Source organism: Balaenoptera borealis, assembly GCF_965194805.1.
Source record: "Balaenoptera borealis genome assembly, chromosome: 6".
In the NCBI taxonomy this organism is placed as follows: domain Eukaryota; kingdom Metazoa; phylum Chordata; class Mammalia; order Artiodactyla; family Balaenopteridae; genus Balaenoptera; species Balaenoptera borealis.
In genome coordinates, this window is record NC_138863.1 from 92,278,265 (window position 1) to 92,293,003 (window position 14,739).

Sequence of the window (14,739 nt, forward strand, 5' to 3'; positions counted from 1 at the left end):
TTGTCATCTTTGAAGAACCCTCCATCTAAATAGAACAATCTACAATATATTTACTCAGGTCCCAGTACAGAGAGAATTTTTTTTTTAATTGTAACAAATCTTGAAGACTCTCCTCTGAATAAATCTATCACTTTGTAGTAACTAGACCTTTCACAATTCCCGTGACTCTCTTAGACCTTTCCTAGACTTCTCTCTCAGAGCATCTAAGCTTCCCTAGTTTTTGCTTAGTACAATTAAGGTCATGGCAAAGTAATGCAAAAAATAATTGAACATATTTTTCTTTCAGGTATTTTCTGCATTTCAGTAAGGAATTTTCGTATCATAAACCAAAGGGCAATTAGCAAGCATTTTCAGGCAGCAATTGAGCACATGCTATAGATGCACATATTATAATTGCTCTGAGATAAGTGCTGATGAAGATGAGATAAATGATCATGCTATTGATTCAATCAAATTAAAACCAAAGTGTTATACTACTATATACCCGCCAGAATGGCTTAAATCAAAAACATGGAAAATATCAAGGGCTGGCAAGAATGTGGAGCAATTGTAGCTCTTCTCACTCTGCTGGTTGGAGCATAAATGCTTTGGCAAACTAGTTGGCAGTATCTACTGAAACTAAACACATATATACTATGTAACCCAACAATTTCACTTCTATTTATATACACAAGAGAAATGTGTACAAATGTGGACCACCGCCCCCCCAAAAAAAACCTGCCTGAAAATGTTCATAGCACCACTATTTATAATCAACCAAACTAGAATCAACAGTAGAATATCTACAATATTTATTCAGCCACAGTAAAATAGAGAAATATACTGTGATAAACTCATTGAATTAAATGCTATAAAGTAATGAGAATTCATAAACTACTGTTGCATGAAAGAGCATGAATGGAGCTCACAACCATAATGTTGAACAAAAGAAGCTGGACACAAAAGAGTATAGTCTGCATGGTTCCATTCATAGAAAGTTAAGAAATAGGCAGTACTCATCTATGGTGTCAGAAGACAGAATAGCAGTTATGCTTGGTGAACTGGTTGATACATAGGGGCTTAGGTAGTCCTGGTAATACTTTGTGTCTTGGCCTCTGGGTTGGTTACACAGGTGAGTTTACATTGTGAAAATTCATGGAGCTGCACCCTATGCTGTGGGCATTTCTCTGCATTTATATTATATCCCAATTAGAAGTTCGTATTTAAATAATTTTCTCAAAAATGTTTAATAAAGACTTGCTATATATAAGCCTCTTTTGCTAGGTGTTGGGATACAAAGATATTTATTAATAATGATTCATTTCATAAATATTTTGAGCGGCTTACTCTGCACCATGCCCTTACTTGGGTGCTGGGGTACAGAACTGGAAAAAAAAAAAAAAAAAAAAGGGACAAGATCCCTTCTTCTTCCAGTGATAATGATCAAAGTAAAGGTGAAAATGACAATGATGATGAGATAAATGGTGCCATTTACTGATCTGGTAATTTCTGACACAAAGCCACAGACAAGGAATAAGCATTTTAAGAGGGCTGAGCTGGAGAACTTTTGGTGCTCCCCAAATCATGCTATGCTGGAATGAATTATCCTATACATTTGGAGTTTCTTTTATACAAACAATATTTTGTTTTTGATTCAGGAAAACTGCAAAGTAGTCTATCAGCTGGTGCAAAATAAAATAAACTTTATGAGGTGCTAAGTAATAAAACTTTAGATATTGTATAAAGCAGGTTAACAGAAAATGGTAAAAGGAGAGAAAATGTAAGTCGTGCCTTCTAATATAGGGAGGCAAGGTACAGAATCACCTACGGACTTTAATTTCTCTTGTGGTAATAGTCAATAGTGGAAGGAGGGACCACGAAATGGCTTTAATGTCTTTCCCTGGGCAAACTTAAAAGCTGAAAATTGCTTTCCTTCTTGCCTGCACACTCTCAGCTGATGTTCTTTTATGATTTCACTAAAAAAGAAGAGGTAATACTTCTGGTCAATGGTGTCCAGTTGAACATATGCATTAGTCTTTGTTCACTCCCAATAAGCCACAAAGACAATAGTAAAGGAATTTGTTACAAAAAGACTAACAAAACAAAACAAAACAAAACAAAGGAGGGAGGGTAAGGCAGTATCCTACAAGGACAAAGAACATGGGAGAGGAGAAAGGCAACAATGGAAAATAGATGGGCTAGTGGTAACTGACTTAGCACACCAAGAAAGCTGATTCCTAAGCCTTCAAGGGAAAAGAAAGAAAGTAACTCCATTTACACATCAGAACACATGGAAAATTCAGGAATTTGTGGCATCAAGTACCTTTGGAAATGTGAGTGAAGGTGAGGTAGAAAAACTGGAGGATTTATTGAAAGTGTGTTTAAGAAGTACCTAAGCTCTCAAATCCCAATTCCCCAATTCACAGAGCTAGGTGATGGCCCCAGCCCTGCCCCTGCAGGTAATTGAAGGTTTATTATCTGGAGAGGGTCACAAAACAGGTCTTTGGATTAGAGAACACATGGCCCCATTAAGGATGGGAACATCATATTGAAAACAGGGTTTAAGGAGAAGTTAACATTTTGAAAAAAATGACTAATACCTTAGTGACTTAATGCACATTTATTATTTTTCAGTTTTGTAGTATAGAAATCCAACATGAAACTCACTAGGCTAACGTCAGTGCTCTGGCAGAGCTGCATTCCTTTCTGGAGGCTCTAGAGGAGAATCGTCTCCTTAACCTCTTTCATGTTCTAGAAGCCACCCACATGCCTTGGGGCCATGGCCCCTCTCTCTGTTTTCAAAGTCAGCAGCCTTGTATCTCTCTGTGTCTTGCTTCTTTAGTCACATTTTGTTTTTCCTTTCCCATCTCCTCATCCACTTTTAAGGACGCTGGTGAATAAAATGTTCCCATCCAGAGGATCCAGGACAATCTTTCCATCTCAAGATCTTTAACTTAATCACATCTGTGAAGAATCTTTTGCTATTTAAGGTAACATATTTACAGATTTCAGGGGTTAGAATGTGGATATCTTTGGGAGCCATCATTCTGTCCACCATATCAGCCTGTTTTCATTGGGTTTCCCAAATACTGGTTGCTAGGATTATCTATTTCACATGTGATTTAAGAAGAGAGTCTTCTAGGGGTCCTGACAAGCACAAGAGTAAAGACTGAAATTGAAGGTGTTCCCAAATGAAAATGCCCCTGTAGTTACATATCCTGCACCATCAATTTCCTTGCCATATCTCCCTTTGATCATCACCTTCATTTCCACTCAGGCTCATTACAAAACTGCTTTAAAGCATGTCTATATTTGCTATCTCCATGCCCTCTCTCCTCTTCCTCCATTATTACCTCTTGGACTTACTTTAATCACACTTTTATTATCATTCCAGAGAAAACTCATATCAAGATCATCAACAGACTCCCCTTTGCCAAACTCAATAGCCAATTCTTATCTTAGTAACCTTCTCAGAACCATTTGAAACAATTGATTACTCTTTCTTTTTTGAAAAACTCTCGTCTTCCCATTTTCTTGGTTTTCCTTCTAGTTGACTGGCTCTTTCCCAGTCTCATTTGTAAGATCTTTCCCTTTGCTCTAATCTATGAATATCTGCATTCCCCAGGGTGCAATTTCTTTCTTTCTTATCAATATATATCAGACTTATAGCTGACGCCTAATTTATACCCCCATTACTCTCTGAACTCCAATCTGTCACTCCAAGCCTTCTCAGTTGGAAAGCTAATATCTCAAATTTATTGTGTTCAAAAGCTAGCTTTTGATTTTCTCTCTCAAATTTGCTTCTAATATTTCTCATCTCAACAAATGGCGCCACCATTCTCATGATTGCTCAGGCCCTAAAACCTAGCAATCATCTTTGATACTTCTCTTTCTTCCACATTCTATAATCACTTTATAAGCAAATCCTGTCATCTGTACCTTCCAGGTATAGTCCAAATGTGACCACCTCACCACCTTCACTATTACAAAGCCCGTCTAACCATCAGCCTCTCTCACTTGGAATTCTGGGATGTCATTCAAACCTTCATCCCTGCTGCTGCTTACACACCCCAAAATTCCTTCTCTATACTCCATCTAGCAAGGTCCTTTTCAAACGTAAATAAGAGCATGTCATTCACTCTGTCTCAAACCTCCCATAGCTTCATGATGCTGTTAGAAAAATATACTTTAACCTTATTATAGAAGACTATACAATTTGAGTACTGGCACCAGCCATATGGGGTGTGGTGTAATCCATCTTGTTACAACAAGCCAAGAAGGTTCCTGCTTTGGAACTCCTTCCCCTTGGAATTCTCTTAATATAGATCTTTACATTCATTCAAGTCTCTCACATTTTTCAGGTCTCTGCTTAAATATTTTGCTGACCAGCCTCTCCAAAATAGTAGCCTCCATGACACCAATGCAATTTTATTTTTCTTCTTGGCATTTCATAGCAAAGACATTCCATTATATAGTATTTTATGCATTTATTTTTTTGTCTGCTGCTCTAAGTTCTTTGAGGACAGTAACTTATTTTGTTCACTTTTGTATCCCCAGTGCCTAGAACAGTGCCTGATACATAGAAGGCAAATATTCATAAATATTTTTTGAATTCATAAATGATTGCTGTCATGTATGAACCATGAAGATGTCCTCTAGTTTGGAGGTTTCATGAAAGATAAACGGATAAACTGTCTCATTCATTATAACACCATTTTATTAAGGCCAATAATGGTTTGGAATGCAAGATGTCTGGAAAACCTGCTTCACATATATATAAAGTATGTAACACAGTGAGTTTGCATTAGTTAGCTAGGGCTGCCATAACAAAATATCACAGACTGGGTGGCTTAAATAACATACATGTAAGGCTTGAGGCTGAAAGTCTGAGATCAAGGTGTTGGCAGGGTTGGTTTCTTCTGAGGGCTCTCTCCTTGGACTTGTAGATAACCACCTTCTACCTGTATTTTCACATGGTTTTTTCCTCTGTGTGTGTCTATGTCCTATCTCCTCTTCTTATAAGGACATCAGTCAGATTGGATTAGAGCCTGTCCCAGTGATCTCATTTAACATTAATTACCTCTTTAAAGACTCTGTCTCCAAATACAGCCACATTTTGAGGTACTGCAGGTTAGGACTTCAATACATAGATCTGGGGTGGGGGTGGGGGGGACACAATTCAGCCCATAACACATATCTAGTGGTTGTGTTGTTTTTATTATATCAGGCTTCATCCATTTGAGCTGAGAGGTATGGCTTAAAGGCCCTCTTGTTCAAGTGTGTTTTTCCTCAATCAACCTGCCACAATTCTGCCACTAGCAATTTATTCTCTTAAAGCTTTCCTTTCTCTCCTGAGACTTTGCTTTAATACTGCTAAGAGGCCGGGCTGGGATGAGAGTGAGAAGTGTCACAGCTCATTTACATATATTACTTGATAGGCTAGCCTGGTCAATCATTTCTCAAAGCCATGAGAAAATAGGACATAAGAGACACAGATTTTGAAGAAAAAGAGGTAGACGCCCAAGTTTGTGGCAGCCTGAGCAAGTAGCCCCCAGGGGAACAGGCAGTGAACAAAGGGAAGGAAAGACAATTTGTCTACTAGCCCTTTGCCTGGCTTGGTGATCAGGAGCACCTCTATAATTGTGCTAGCGGCTATTTCTTCCAACACGCTTACCAGTGATTTTGCAACACTGGGACTAGGTAAATCTCAGAATTGGTGGGTATTGAATTACTGAATCAAGTAAGTTCACTGGTGTTGAATAACAATAAACACATAGAAGTAAGCTCTGCCTTGGCAACTGACTTCATAGATAACTTGACAGGGAGTTACCTGCTTTGGGCACCGTGTGTCCACTTGAAATGGGGCTTCCTAAATCTAGCAAAATGATACACTATGCTCATGCAACTGAATAGTTGACCACACTGGGTTTTCTTCTTGATTTTACATACTAAATCATTGTTTATGATTAATATTTTGGCTTTTGCTTATTCATTCTCTAACACTTATTGCTATTTTCCTCAGTTGGTAATAAAATTATCCTTCTGTCTTCCCAAATCATTTCTAAAAATAGACTTTTTCGATGAACTCAGGCCAGCTGTTTCCTTTGCACCACTGTTATATTTACCAAACAAAAATGTTAAACAAACTCCCTCAGTAAATAACTGAGCATTCACTAAATTCTTTCAGAGCTGTGTTCTTTTTATATTAAAATATATCACTACTGTTCATAGGTATTCTCATATTAGTTTCCAAGGCTAATAGTGGAAATTATTAAAGGCCTTAAATTGACCTTTCACTGTACTGACATCCAAAATTAAGATAATGCCCATCAATTATACTAACACAGAGCAAAGGAGAGACATGGCATCACAGTCAGAATCACCTAATTTGTTAGCAGTGATGGTCATGTATCCCTGCAGGGATGCGGGCCTGCTCTATGCAGTTGGTTTTTCCACTGCACTGATATCACTTGCAGGAAATGTTAAGGATTGTGGCTGCAATGCAGACGGAATCCCACAATATACACGGCAGCTCAAGGCACATGTACTTCCAGGGATACTTAAAGATGACCAAAAGCAAGAGGATATTGTGTGAAAATCAGAGCATACTTGGATAAGCAACACTGTTGTTTTTATAAAAATATATAAATTCCACTGCCACATTTCCCCAGTGTCTCCATTTCCACACACCTGATTTTCCTAGATTGCATTCCTCCTCCACAGCGCAGGGACCTCAGCTCATTGTGGATTTTGCATGGAGACCAGTGTTCTACAACCCAGGAATACTGATTGCACTCACTGTAACACGGGACTGCCTCGTGTACCTGTCAAGAACAGGAAAGGAAAAGAAAATTATGTGGCACTATCCGAGTTATGGAAAAATAGCCTATCTTTTAGTATAGTCGGCTGAACAGAACCCAAGAACTATACTCTGGCCCCAATAGCCAAATTACATTCCCAAAAAGCAAGATATATTTGGCTTCTCTGAAATTACTGACTTACCTAAAGAAACATACAGGGGAAATCAACTAGAATATGATGGCATGCCTTTGCAGAGGAGAACAAAGGACAGTCGTTACCTACCGCCAAGAACAGGAATTCCGTTACCTTTTCATTTCCTCAAAGAGCTCACACAGCATCTATTAAGATGGTCCAGCTCTCAATTATATGGTATACTGTATTCTCAGATGTACTTTACAATGTCAATTGACACAAATAGAGGTAAGGCAAATTTACTCTTGAATATAAGGTTCTTAGAATGCAAAAGGAAAGTGGTATTATTTGCACTAGAAATTTCTTTTTATGTCCCCAAATGATCAATGCTAATAGGCAATCATTTAGCCTTCTGGGCATTGCGGCTTTATATGAATTTAGCGATGTGTAGGATGTTTTCAGAGCATAGCTAAAACACACAGACACACACATACAGAAGACAAACACACACATGTTAGAGGCTGTGCATGATTACTGACTGTGAATAAATATAGATTTATAGTAGAAACAATAAATACAGCCCATGAATTCTTAGGTTACTTCCTATGCATTTATTTGTGATGATTTTCTCCTGAAATTTTATACCATTGGGTGGTCAATTGAGTTTGCTTCTTCAAGACTGAATTTAAAAGGCATTACTCCTCAATAGTGAACACAGCGTTCTCCCTTGGTAAGAAAAAAAATTGTTGTGTCATATGATATGTTACTCTAGATCACAAAGATGGCTCTAATGTAGCACGCTGATGAGTAGTGATTCAACCTATTACCAAAATAGTTAATTAGTGCTTTTCCTTTTAAACAAGAACTTAAGCCCCATGCCTTTCCTCCTCTTGCCTTCCAATTCCATAAAGTTGTAAATGATGACTAGGCTGTGCTATCCAAACAGAACCATTACTTGCAAGTTTCCACTAAATGCAAGGGAAAGCACTATGTAATGGGATAACCAGAAAACAGGATTGCAGCACTGTCAGCTTGTGAGATGGAAATCAGATGAGAAAAGGTTATTGGCGACACTACATCTTAGGAATCACAAATAATGTCAGAAACTATTTTTAACTGTGGGGTTCGATTTGGCTCTCTCATGTAGAGCATACAACAGTAAGCGAAACCGCAAAGTGCAAAATATGTGAGGGCAAAATGAAAGGAGATAGGAAAATAGAAGTGGAAATGGGTGTGAGGAAAGGAAGGAATTAAGTAATAAAAGAATCACATTTCATGCTGTGAATGCTGACAAGAATGGAATGAAAGGGTCGGAAGCAGTGCCTACATTAGAATAAGGAAGTAATAACTTGGAAAGGAAAAAAGTCTGCCCCCTAAAACTCACAGAGGTAAGAGAAAAAAAGAATCTATAAAAATGAAAAGATGTGACCCAAATCTAAGAGACACCAGGGAACTAAGCTGATGACAGTTGAGGGTTTAGCTGACCCAGCTTCACCATGGAAATTAAGCTTTCACTGAATTTACAGGTTTGTTCTATAAACTCTTCAATATGTATCAGACAATTTAAAGAAAGCTTTTTGGCTTTCTTATGAGATATAAGAAAGTCTGCTAAAGCACTTTGCACAAATGGGGGAGATGAAGAAATTAATTAGAAAAGTAATTTTTCCCACAGCTCATGCATGAATCTGGGAGCAAATGGATAGGATAGACTCTGAGATGTATCTATTTTCCTAAAGCTCTCAATACTAAGCAGAGCTTACACTTTCACCCTCCCTCCCGTATAAAGCCCCAAGGTCAGATGGAAAATGAAAAACTGTTTAGTTGCATGTACCTTTGATATACACATTTGAACACCCGGTCATGTATTGGTTTACTGTTTTTATTCTCTATGCTCCAGTGATCTACACCTGTAGCAGAGTCGCTAACCTCATCGCCAAGCTATTGGAAGGCAGGGAGCAGGTCTGTGTAGGGAGATGTTGACCCACCTTCTTGAATAATGGTGTAAAAACGGGACCTCTTGAAGAAGATTCTCCATCACATGGATTTACCTGATTTTTTCCCCAATGTGTCTGCCATTTTAATATTGCTTATACTGTCACTTCTGGCTGACAAATCCCTACCTTCATTCAAAGTCCAAGTGAATCCCACCACTTCCACAAGGCCTTTCCTATGACTCCAGTTGGCATGTCTTTGGTACTCAGTGAGAGTTTCAATTTTAAGCAGATCTGTAGCCAGGTTATAATGTCAGGTGCCATGTGCAAGGCTGGGCCAGTGGTGGCAACTAGGGCCACACTGTGTGGAGCTTGGGGAGCAAACACATTCAATGAAGTCATCACCTTGACTCCTCTCTATGTGTCTCCTATTCTCTCATCTACTTGAGCTTTTTTTCTAACTTTAGTCTTAATGTCTCCTTTGTACTGTAAATCATACTGAAAGAATATGCCAAGAGAAACACAATTTGAACCCTCTACTCATAAATACGCTTCTGGTTTTAACCAAAGTCAGACCCGGACTATCAGTGTCTGTTTATATGAGTACCTGAACAAAACTTGTGAGTCTTAGGAAGGCAGGGACTATGCTTCTATGATGTCTGCACTTCGTAAAACATTCGGAGGAGGGGGTGATGCCCCATCAGTATTTGTTGAATTGAAACTAATTTTTGAAGGGGCACAGATTGCTAAATGACCCTCACTTAATTTTCTAGAGAAAACAGGCTCATAAATGGAATGTATAAGGGGTGTTTTACAAAGCTCAAAGGACAATAAGAGGGAACAAAAATGAAATCCTTTTCTTTCCATTATGGGGCTTTGCTGAAGAATAGCCATCATTACATTAGCAAAAGGTGCTGCCTGATGATTTTTCTTATGGGAAAGAAAGGCTGTCCCTAAAGAATTGTGAGAGCTGTTTGTTTAGAGACCTTGTTCATCAGGCAAGGAATCTTACCTAGAGGATCAAAAACACCCACAAGAGGCAAAAAGGCAGCAGGCCTTCAAGAACAAAAATTTACTACCCAGATGCCCAATTTCTTCTCATGTCAGTCCTTTATGTTCTGGCTATTTCATATTGCTATTCGGTTGGTGCTTATTATAGTTTCATAATGGAAATGTGTTAAAGCATGGACTTTATCAGGGAATCATGCGGAAATGTTCTGAAGGAGAGAAATGAGCCATGGGAAAGTTAAATGAAAATCATTTCTAAATGGCACAAACTAGGAAGAAAATAACAGGGTTTAACAGGGCCACCGATGCTAAGAAATGCCACTGAAAAATCTAAATCCTCTGAGAGAAGTAACATTTCATTCTCCTGGTAATGAGTCCTATTTATTACTTCTTTATTGGGGAATTGTGTTTTTTAAAAGATGTTTTTAACATCTTTATTGGAGTATAATTGCTTTACAGTGGTGTGTTAGTTTCTGCTTTATAACAAAGTGAATCAGCTATACATATACATATCTATCCCCATATCTCCTCCCTCTTGCGTCTCCCTCCCACCTGTCTAGGTGGTCACAAAGCACTGAGCTGATCTCCTTGTGCTATGCAGCTGCTTCCCACTATCTATCTATTTATCTATTTTACACTTGGTAGTATATATAAGTTCATGCCACTCTCTCACTTCGTCCCATCTTACCCTTCCCCCTCCCCTCAATGTCCTCAAGTCCATTCTCTACATCTGCGTCTTTATTCCTGTCTTGCTCCTAGGTTCTTCAGAACCATTTTTTTTTAGATTCCATATATATGTGTTAGCATACGGTATTTGTTTTTCTCTTTCTGACTTACTTCACTCTGTATGACAGACTCTAGGTCCATCCACCTCACTACAAATAACTCAATTTCCTTTCTCTTTATGGCTGAGTAATATTCCATTGTATATATGTGCCAAATCTTCTTTATCCATTCATCTGTTGATGGACACTTAGGTTGCTTCCATGTCCTGGCTATTGTAAATAGAGCTGCAATGAACATTGTGGTACATGACTCTTTTTGAATTATGGTTTTCTTAGGGTATATGCCCAGTAGTGGGATTGCTGGGTCGTATGGTAGTTCTATTTTTCATTTTTTAAGAAACCTCCATACTGTTCTCCATAGTGGCTGTATCAATTTACATTCAACAACAGAGCAAGAGGGTTCCCTTTTCTCCATACCCTTTCCAGCATTTATTGTTCATAGATTTTTTGATGATGGCCATTCTGACTGGTGTGAGGTGATACCTCATTGTAGTTTTGATTTGCAAAAGCTTTTAAGTTTCATTAGGTCCCATTTGTTTATTTTTGTTTTTATTTTCATTTCTCTAGGAGGTGGGTCAAAAAGGATCTTGCTGTGATTTATGTCATAGAGTGTTCTACCTATGTTTTCCTCTAAGAGTTTCATAATGTCTGGCTTTATATTTAGTTCTTTAATCCATTTTGAGTTTATTTTTGTGTATGGTGTTAGGGAGTGTTCTAATTTCATTCTTCATGCCTGTGCCCATGGCAGACATTACTAGTCACATATACTGTTCTTTTTCAGCGTGTTTTCCTACACTAAAGGCCAGGCAGCCACTACCAATGGATTGCAGTACGTGTGTGCAATCCTGATCGATGTATATTAGAGAGAGTGGGCAGCTGGACCAGCAACACATCCCTATGACACCAGATGGGGGAAGGGGTGTATTGCTACAGACCCAAGGAAATAAAATTTTATAACATCAACTTAGGTTTCCACACCTTCCAAGAAAAATTAAGGAAACACTCCCATTTACCATTGCAACAAAAACAATAAAATACCTAGGAATAAATCTACCTAAGGAGACAAAAGACCTGTATGCAGAAAACTATAAGACACTGATGAAAGAAATTAAAGATGATACAAATAGATGGAGAGATATACCATGTTCTTGGATTGGAAGAACCAACATTGTGAAAATGACTATACTACCCAAAGCAATCTACAGATTCAATGCAATCCCTATCAAACTACCAATGGCATTCTTCACAGAAATAGAACAAAAAGTTTTACAATTTGTATGGAAACACAAAAGACCCCGAATAGCCAAAGCAATCTTGAGAAAGAAAAATAGAGCTGGAGGAATCAGGCTCCCTGACTTCAGATTATACTACAAAGCTCCAGTAATCAAGACAGTATGGTACTGGCACAAAGACAGAAATATAGATCAATGGAACAGGATAGAAAGCCCAGAGATAAACCTATGCACATATCACCTTATTTTTGATAAAGGAGGGAATTGTGTTTTTATAATTTTGTAGTTCCAGAGTCATATCATAAACTCATTCATTTAGTCAGTCTTTTAATATTTATTTAATAAGCCTTTGCTCACTGTAAGTGATCAATTTAATTAAGGACTGTTTTCTGAAATTACTCTCCACCTATGGACTGACTGGTATAAACTTGGAAGCAGGGTCTCATTGGGGTTCAGCAGGTATCATTACTGTACATCAGAGTCTTAGGGTTCAAGGGCTCAAATAAAGCAAATAATCCAACAACAACCACAATTAAAAAAAAAAAAAAGAAAGGAGAAGTCATGGCCTCCAATTTTCTATAGAATAAATTTTTGCTCCAGTGAAGCTGCCAGTCAAGACCCAGATAGAAAACTTCAGGCTTGAGACCTCCATGCTGGGCACTGTGCTACTTGGAACTTGAACATGAGTTCAAAGGTCCAATTGGGACTAGAGATTCCTGCAAGTCAGAGCCAGGGTCTGTCCCATTGGAATGTGAGAGGAAATGGTCTCTAGGAGTGGTAAGATCCGTAAAGCACTACAGGCTTCCTTCTCCCGCAAAAGGTTGTGAGTTCTCAGCCAAAACTGCACAAATTTGCCTCTGATTAGGTCTACGATTCTCATCTCTTAATTCAAAGAACTTCCCTGCTAGTCCTTTTCTGCTGGTCTATACTTTCTTCTTCTTCCAGGGCTTACACTTTCCTTTCAGAAGGGTCCTCTAGGCTACACCTTCCTTCAACTTACCAAATTCTGTCCCTTTTCTTATTCAATTAGCCGTGAAGTTATGCTCTCCTCCATTACGACTTGTCTGACTGGTTGGAAATTATCACATTTACACAAATAATCTTTTGGTTCCATTTTTGTTCATCATGCATTTATAATTTGTTTGTGTACAATGTAGTGTGTATATGCAATGCTAAAAAGTTCAGTCCTAATGCAACTGCAGCCGCATGCTTTACAATGAGCCCATCCATCACTAGTCCTTGGTCATCAATGGTAACACAATAACACTCTGTGGATCTTTATGGCTTATACAAGACATTCCATGTCTTAGGTCTTGATCAGCACAATCATTTGAGTTAGAAAATGTTGGTGTGATCCCTATTTACAGGTAAAAATAACTGAAATTTGAAGAAGCTAAGTTAGTCATTTATGGCTTATAAATGACGAGGCTGGTGCTCAAACAGATTATTTGAGAATCCCACCCTGGTGACGCCAAGAGTTCACAGACTCTGTTTAGCTTGTACAAGCACATCACCATGCTTCGAGAGCCAGTCAATATCTTTTCAATGATGAAGATAATGCTAACATTTATAAATTACTGAAAAAGGAAAACCAAGAGCTGAATATTCAAAGATGTCTACATAGTAAATGATGCATATTACTTTATGTAGAAAATAATATTGCCTAGGCAATTCATTCCTAGTGTTTGGGTATGGAATCTCTTTTCACAATTTCAAAAATCCAAAAAAATGTCTCAGAAAACTTGCAAATTTAAAGCAAGATTAGGCCTGTGTCTTTTGAATGGTTGCAACTCTTTGTGTGAAGATGATGGGTTAAAACAATATTCCACGAATGGTTTTAAATTGGTATCTGTGGGAAAATCATTATGCCTGTCATTTTGTGCTATGAGTTGCTCAGAAGGGCAGCACTTGGAGTCAGGATTTTCTGGAGATCTGGAGTCTGGTGACCCATAATATAGGGTGTGGGTAACTGTCAGTTTTAGCCCAGACGTTCAAGTCTGAGGCCCTGGCTAACCTCCTCTTCCCAGATGTTTTCCCACTACCTCCTTAGCTTCCTGAGAATTCTCTGAAGCTTACCATCATCCCTGGTATGTAAGATTCACCACTGGTTTTATTTATTTTTGATTTATTTATTTTATTTTTTTTTTAGCTGCGTTGGGCCTTCGTTGCAGTGAGCAGGGGCTTCTCATTGTGGTGGCTTCTTTTGTTGCAGAGCATGGGCTCTAGGCACATGGGCTTTAGTAGTTGTGGCACACAGGCTCAGTAGTTGTGGCTTGCGGGCTCTAGAGCGCAGGCTCAGTAGCTGTGGCGCACGGGCTTAGTTGCTCCGCGGCATGCAGGATCTTCCCGGACCAGGGCTCGAACCCGTGTTCCCTGCATTGGCAGGCGGATTCTTAACCACTGCGCCACCTGGGAAGCCCTCACCATTGGTTTTAAACATGCATTATATATTTTCTTTTCAATTTTGATGTTAAAAAAATCTAAAAATGAACTTAATAATGCTGAATGAGTTTTATTTGCAAGATTTATTGACAAATAAAGTGTTGAACTTTAAAGCCAATAGGAAGTTTATTAAAATAATGACCATGCTAGTTTCATTCCCTATCTCCTAAGAATAGTGGTTTACAAGCTTGCAGACCTGGAGAACTGTCGCATTGTTGCAAGGGGCCCGTGAATGCATTCTCGTTCCAAACCTTGTCTGTAGTCTCAACGAATAATATAATCTCATAAATGTTAGTCCCACCACTTGTGAAATGAAGGCAGGGAATGTGATTTTAAAGTTTTAATTGCATTTGAAGGAACTGCTGAATTTGAAATCACTCATTAGGAATTTTCTCAACCCAGGCTGACTAAGAGCACAAGGTCCTAGTA

General features: G+C 38.5%; 1 protein-coding gene across 2 annotated transcripts in view; it reads right to left on the reverse strand.

Annotated features, from left to right (window-relative positions):
* Nucleotides 1-14,739, reverse strand: part of THSD7B (thrombospondin type 1 domain containing 7B) — a 1,176,114-nt gene that overhangs the window by 99,429 nt on the left and 1,061,946 nt on the right. For both annotated transcript variants that reach the window (XM_082395801.1, XM_082395802.1), the window contains one exon: nucleotides 6,670-6,803. In XM_082395801.1, the coding sequence (XP_082251927.1) occupies nucleotides 6,670-6,803 (134 nt within the window). The remainder of the gene's footprint in view (nucleotides 1-6,669; nucleotides 6,804-14,739) is intronic.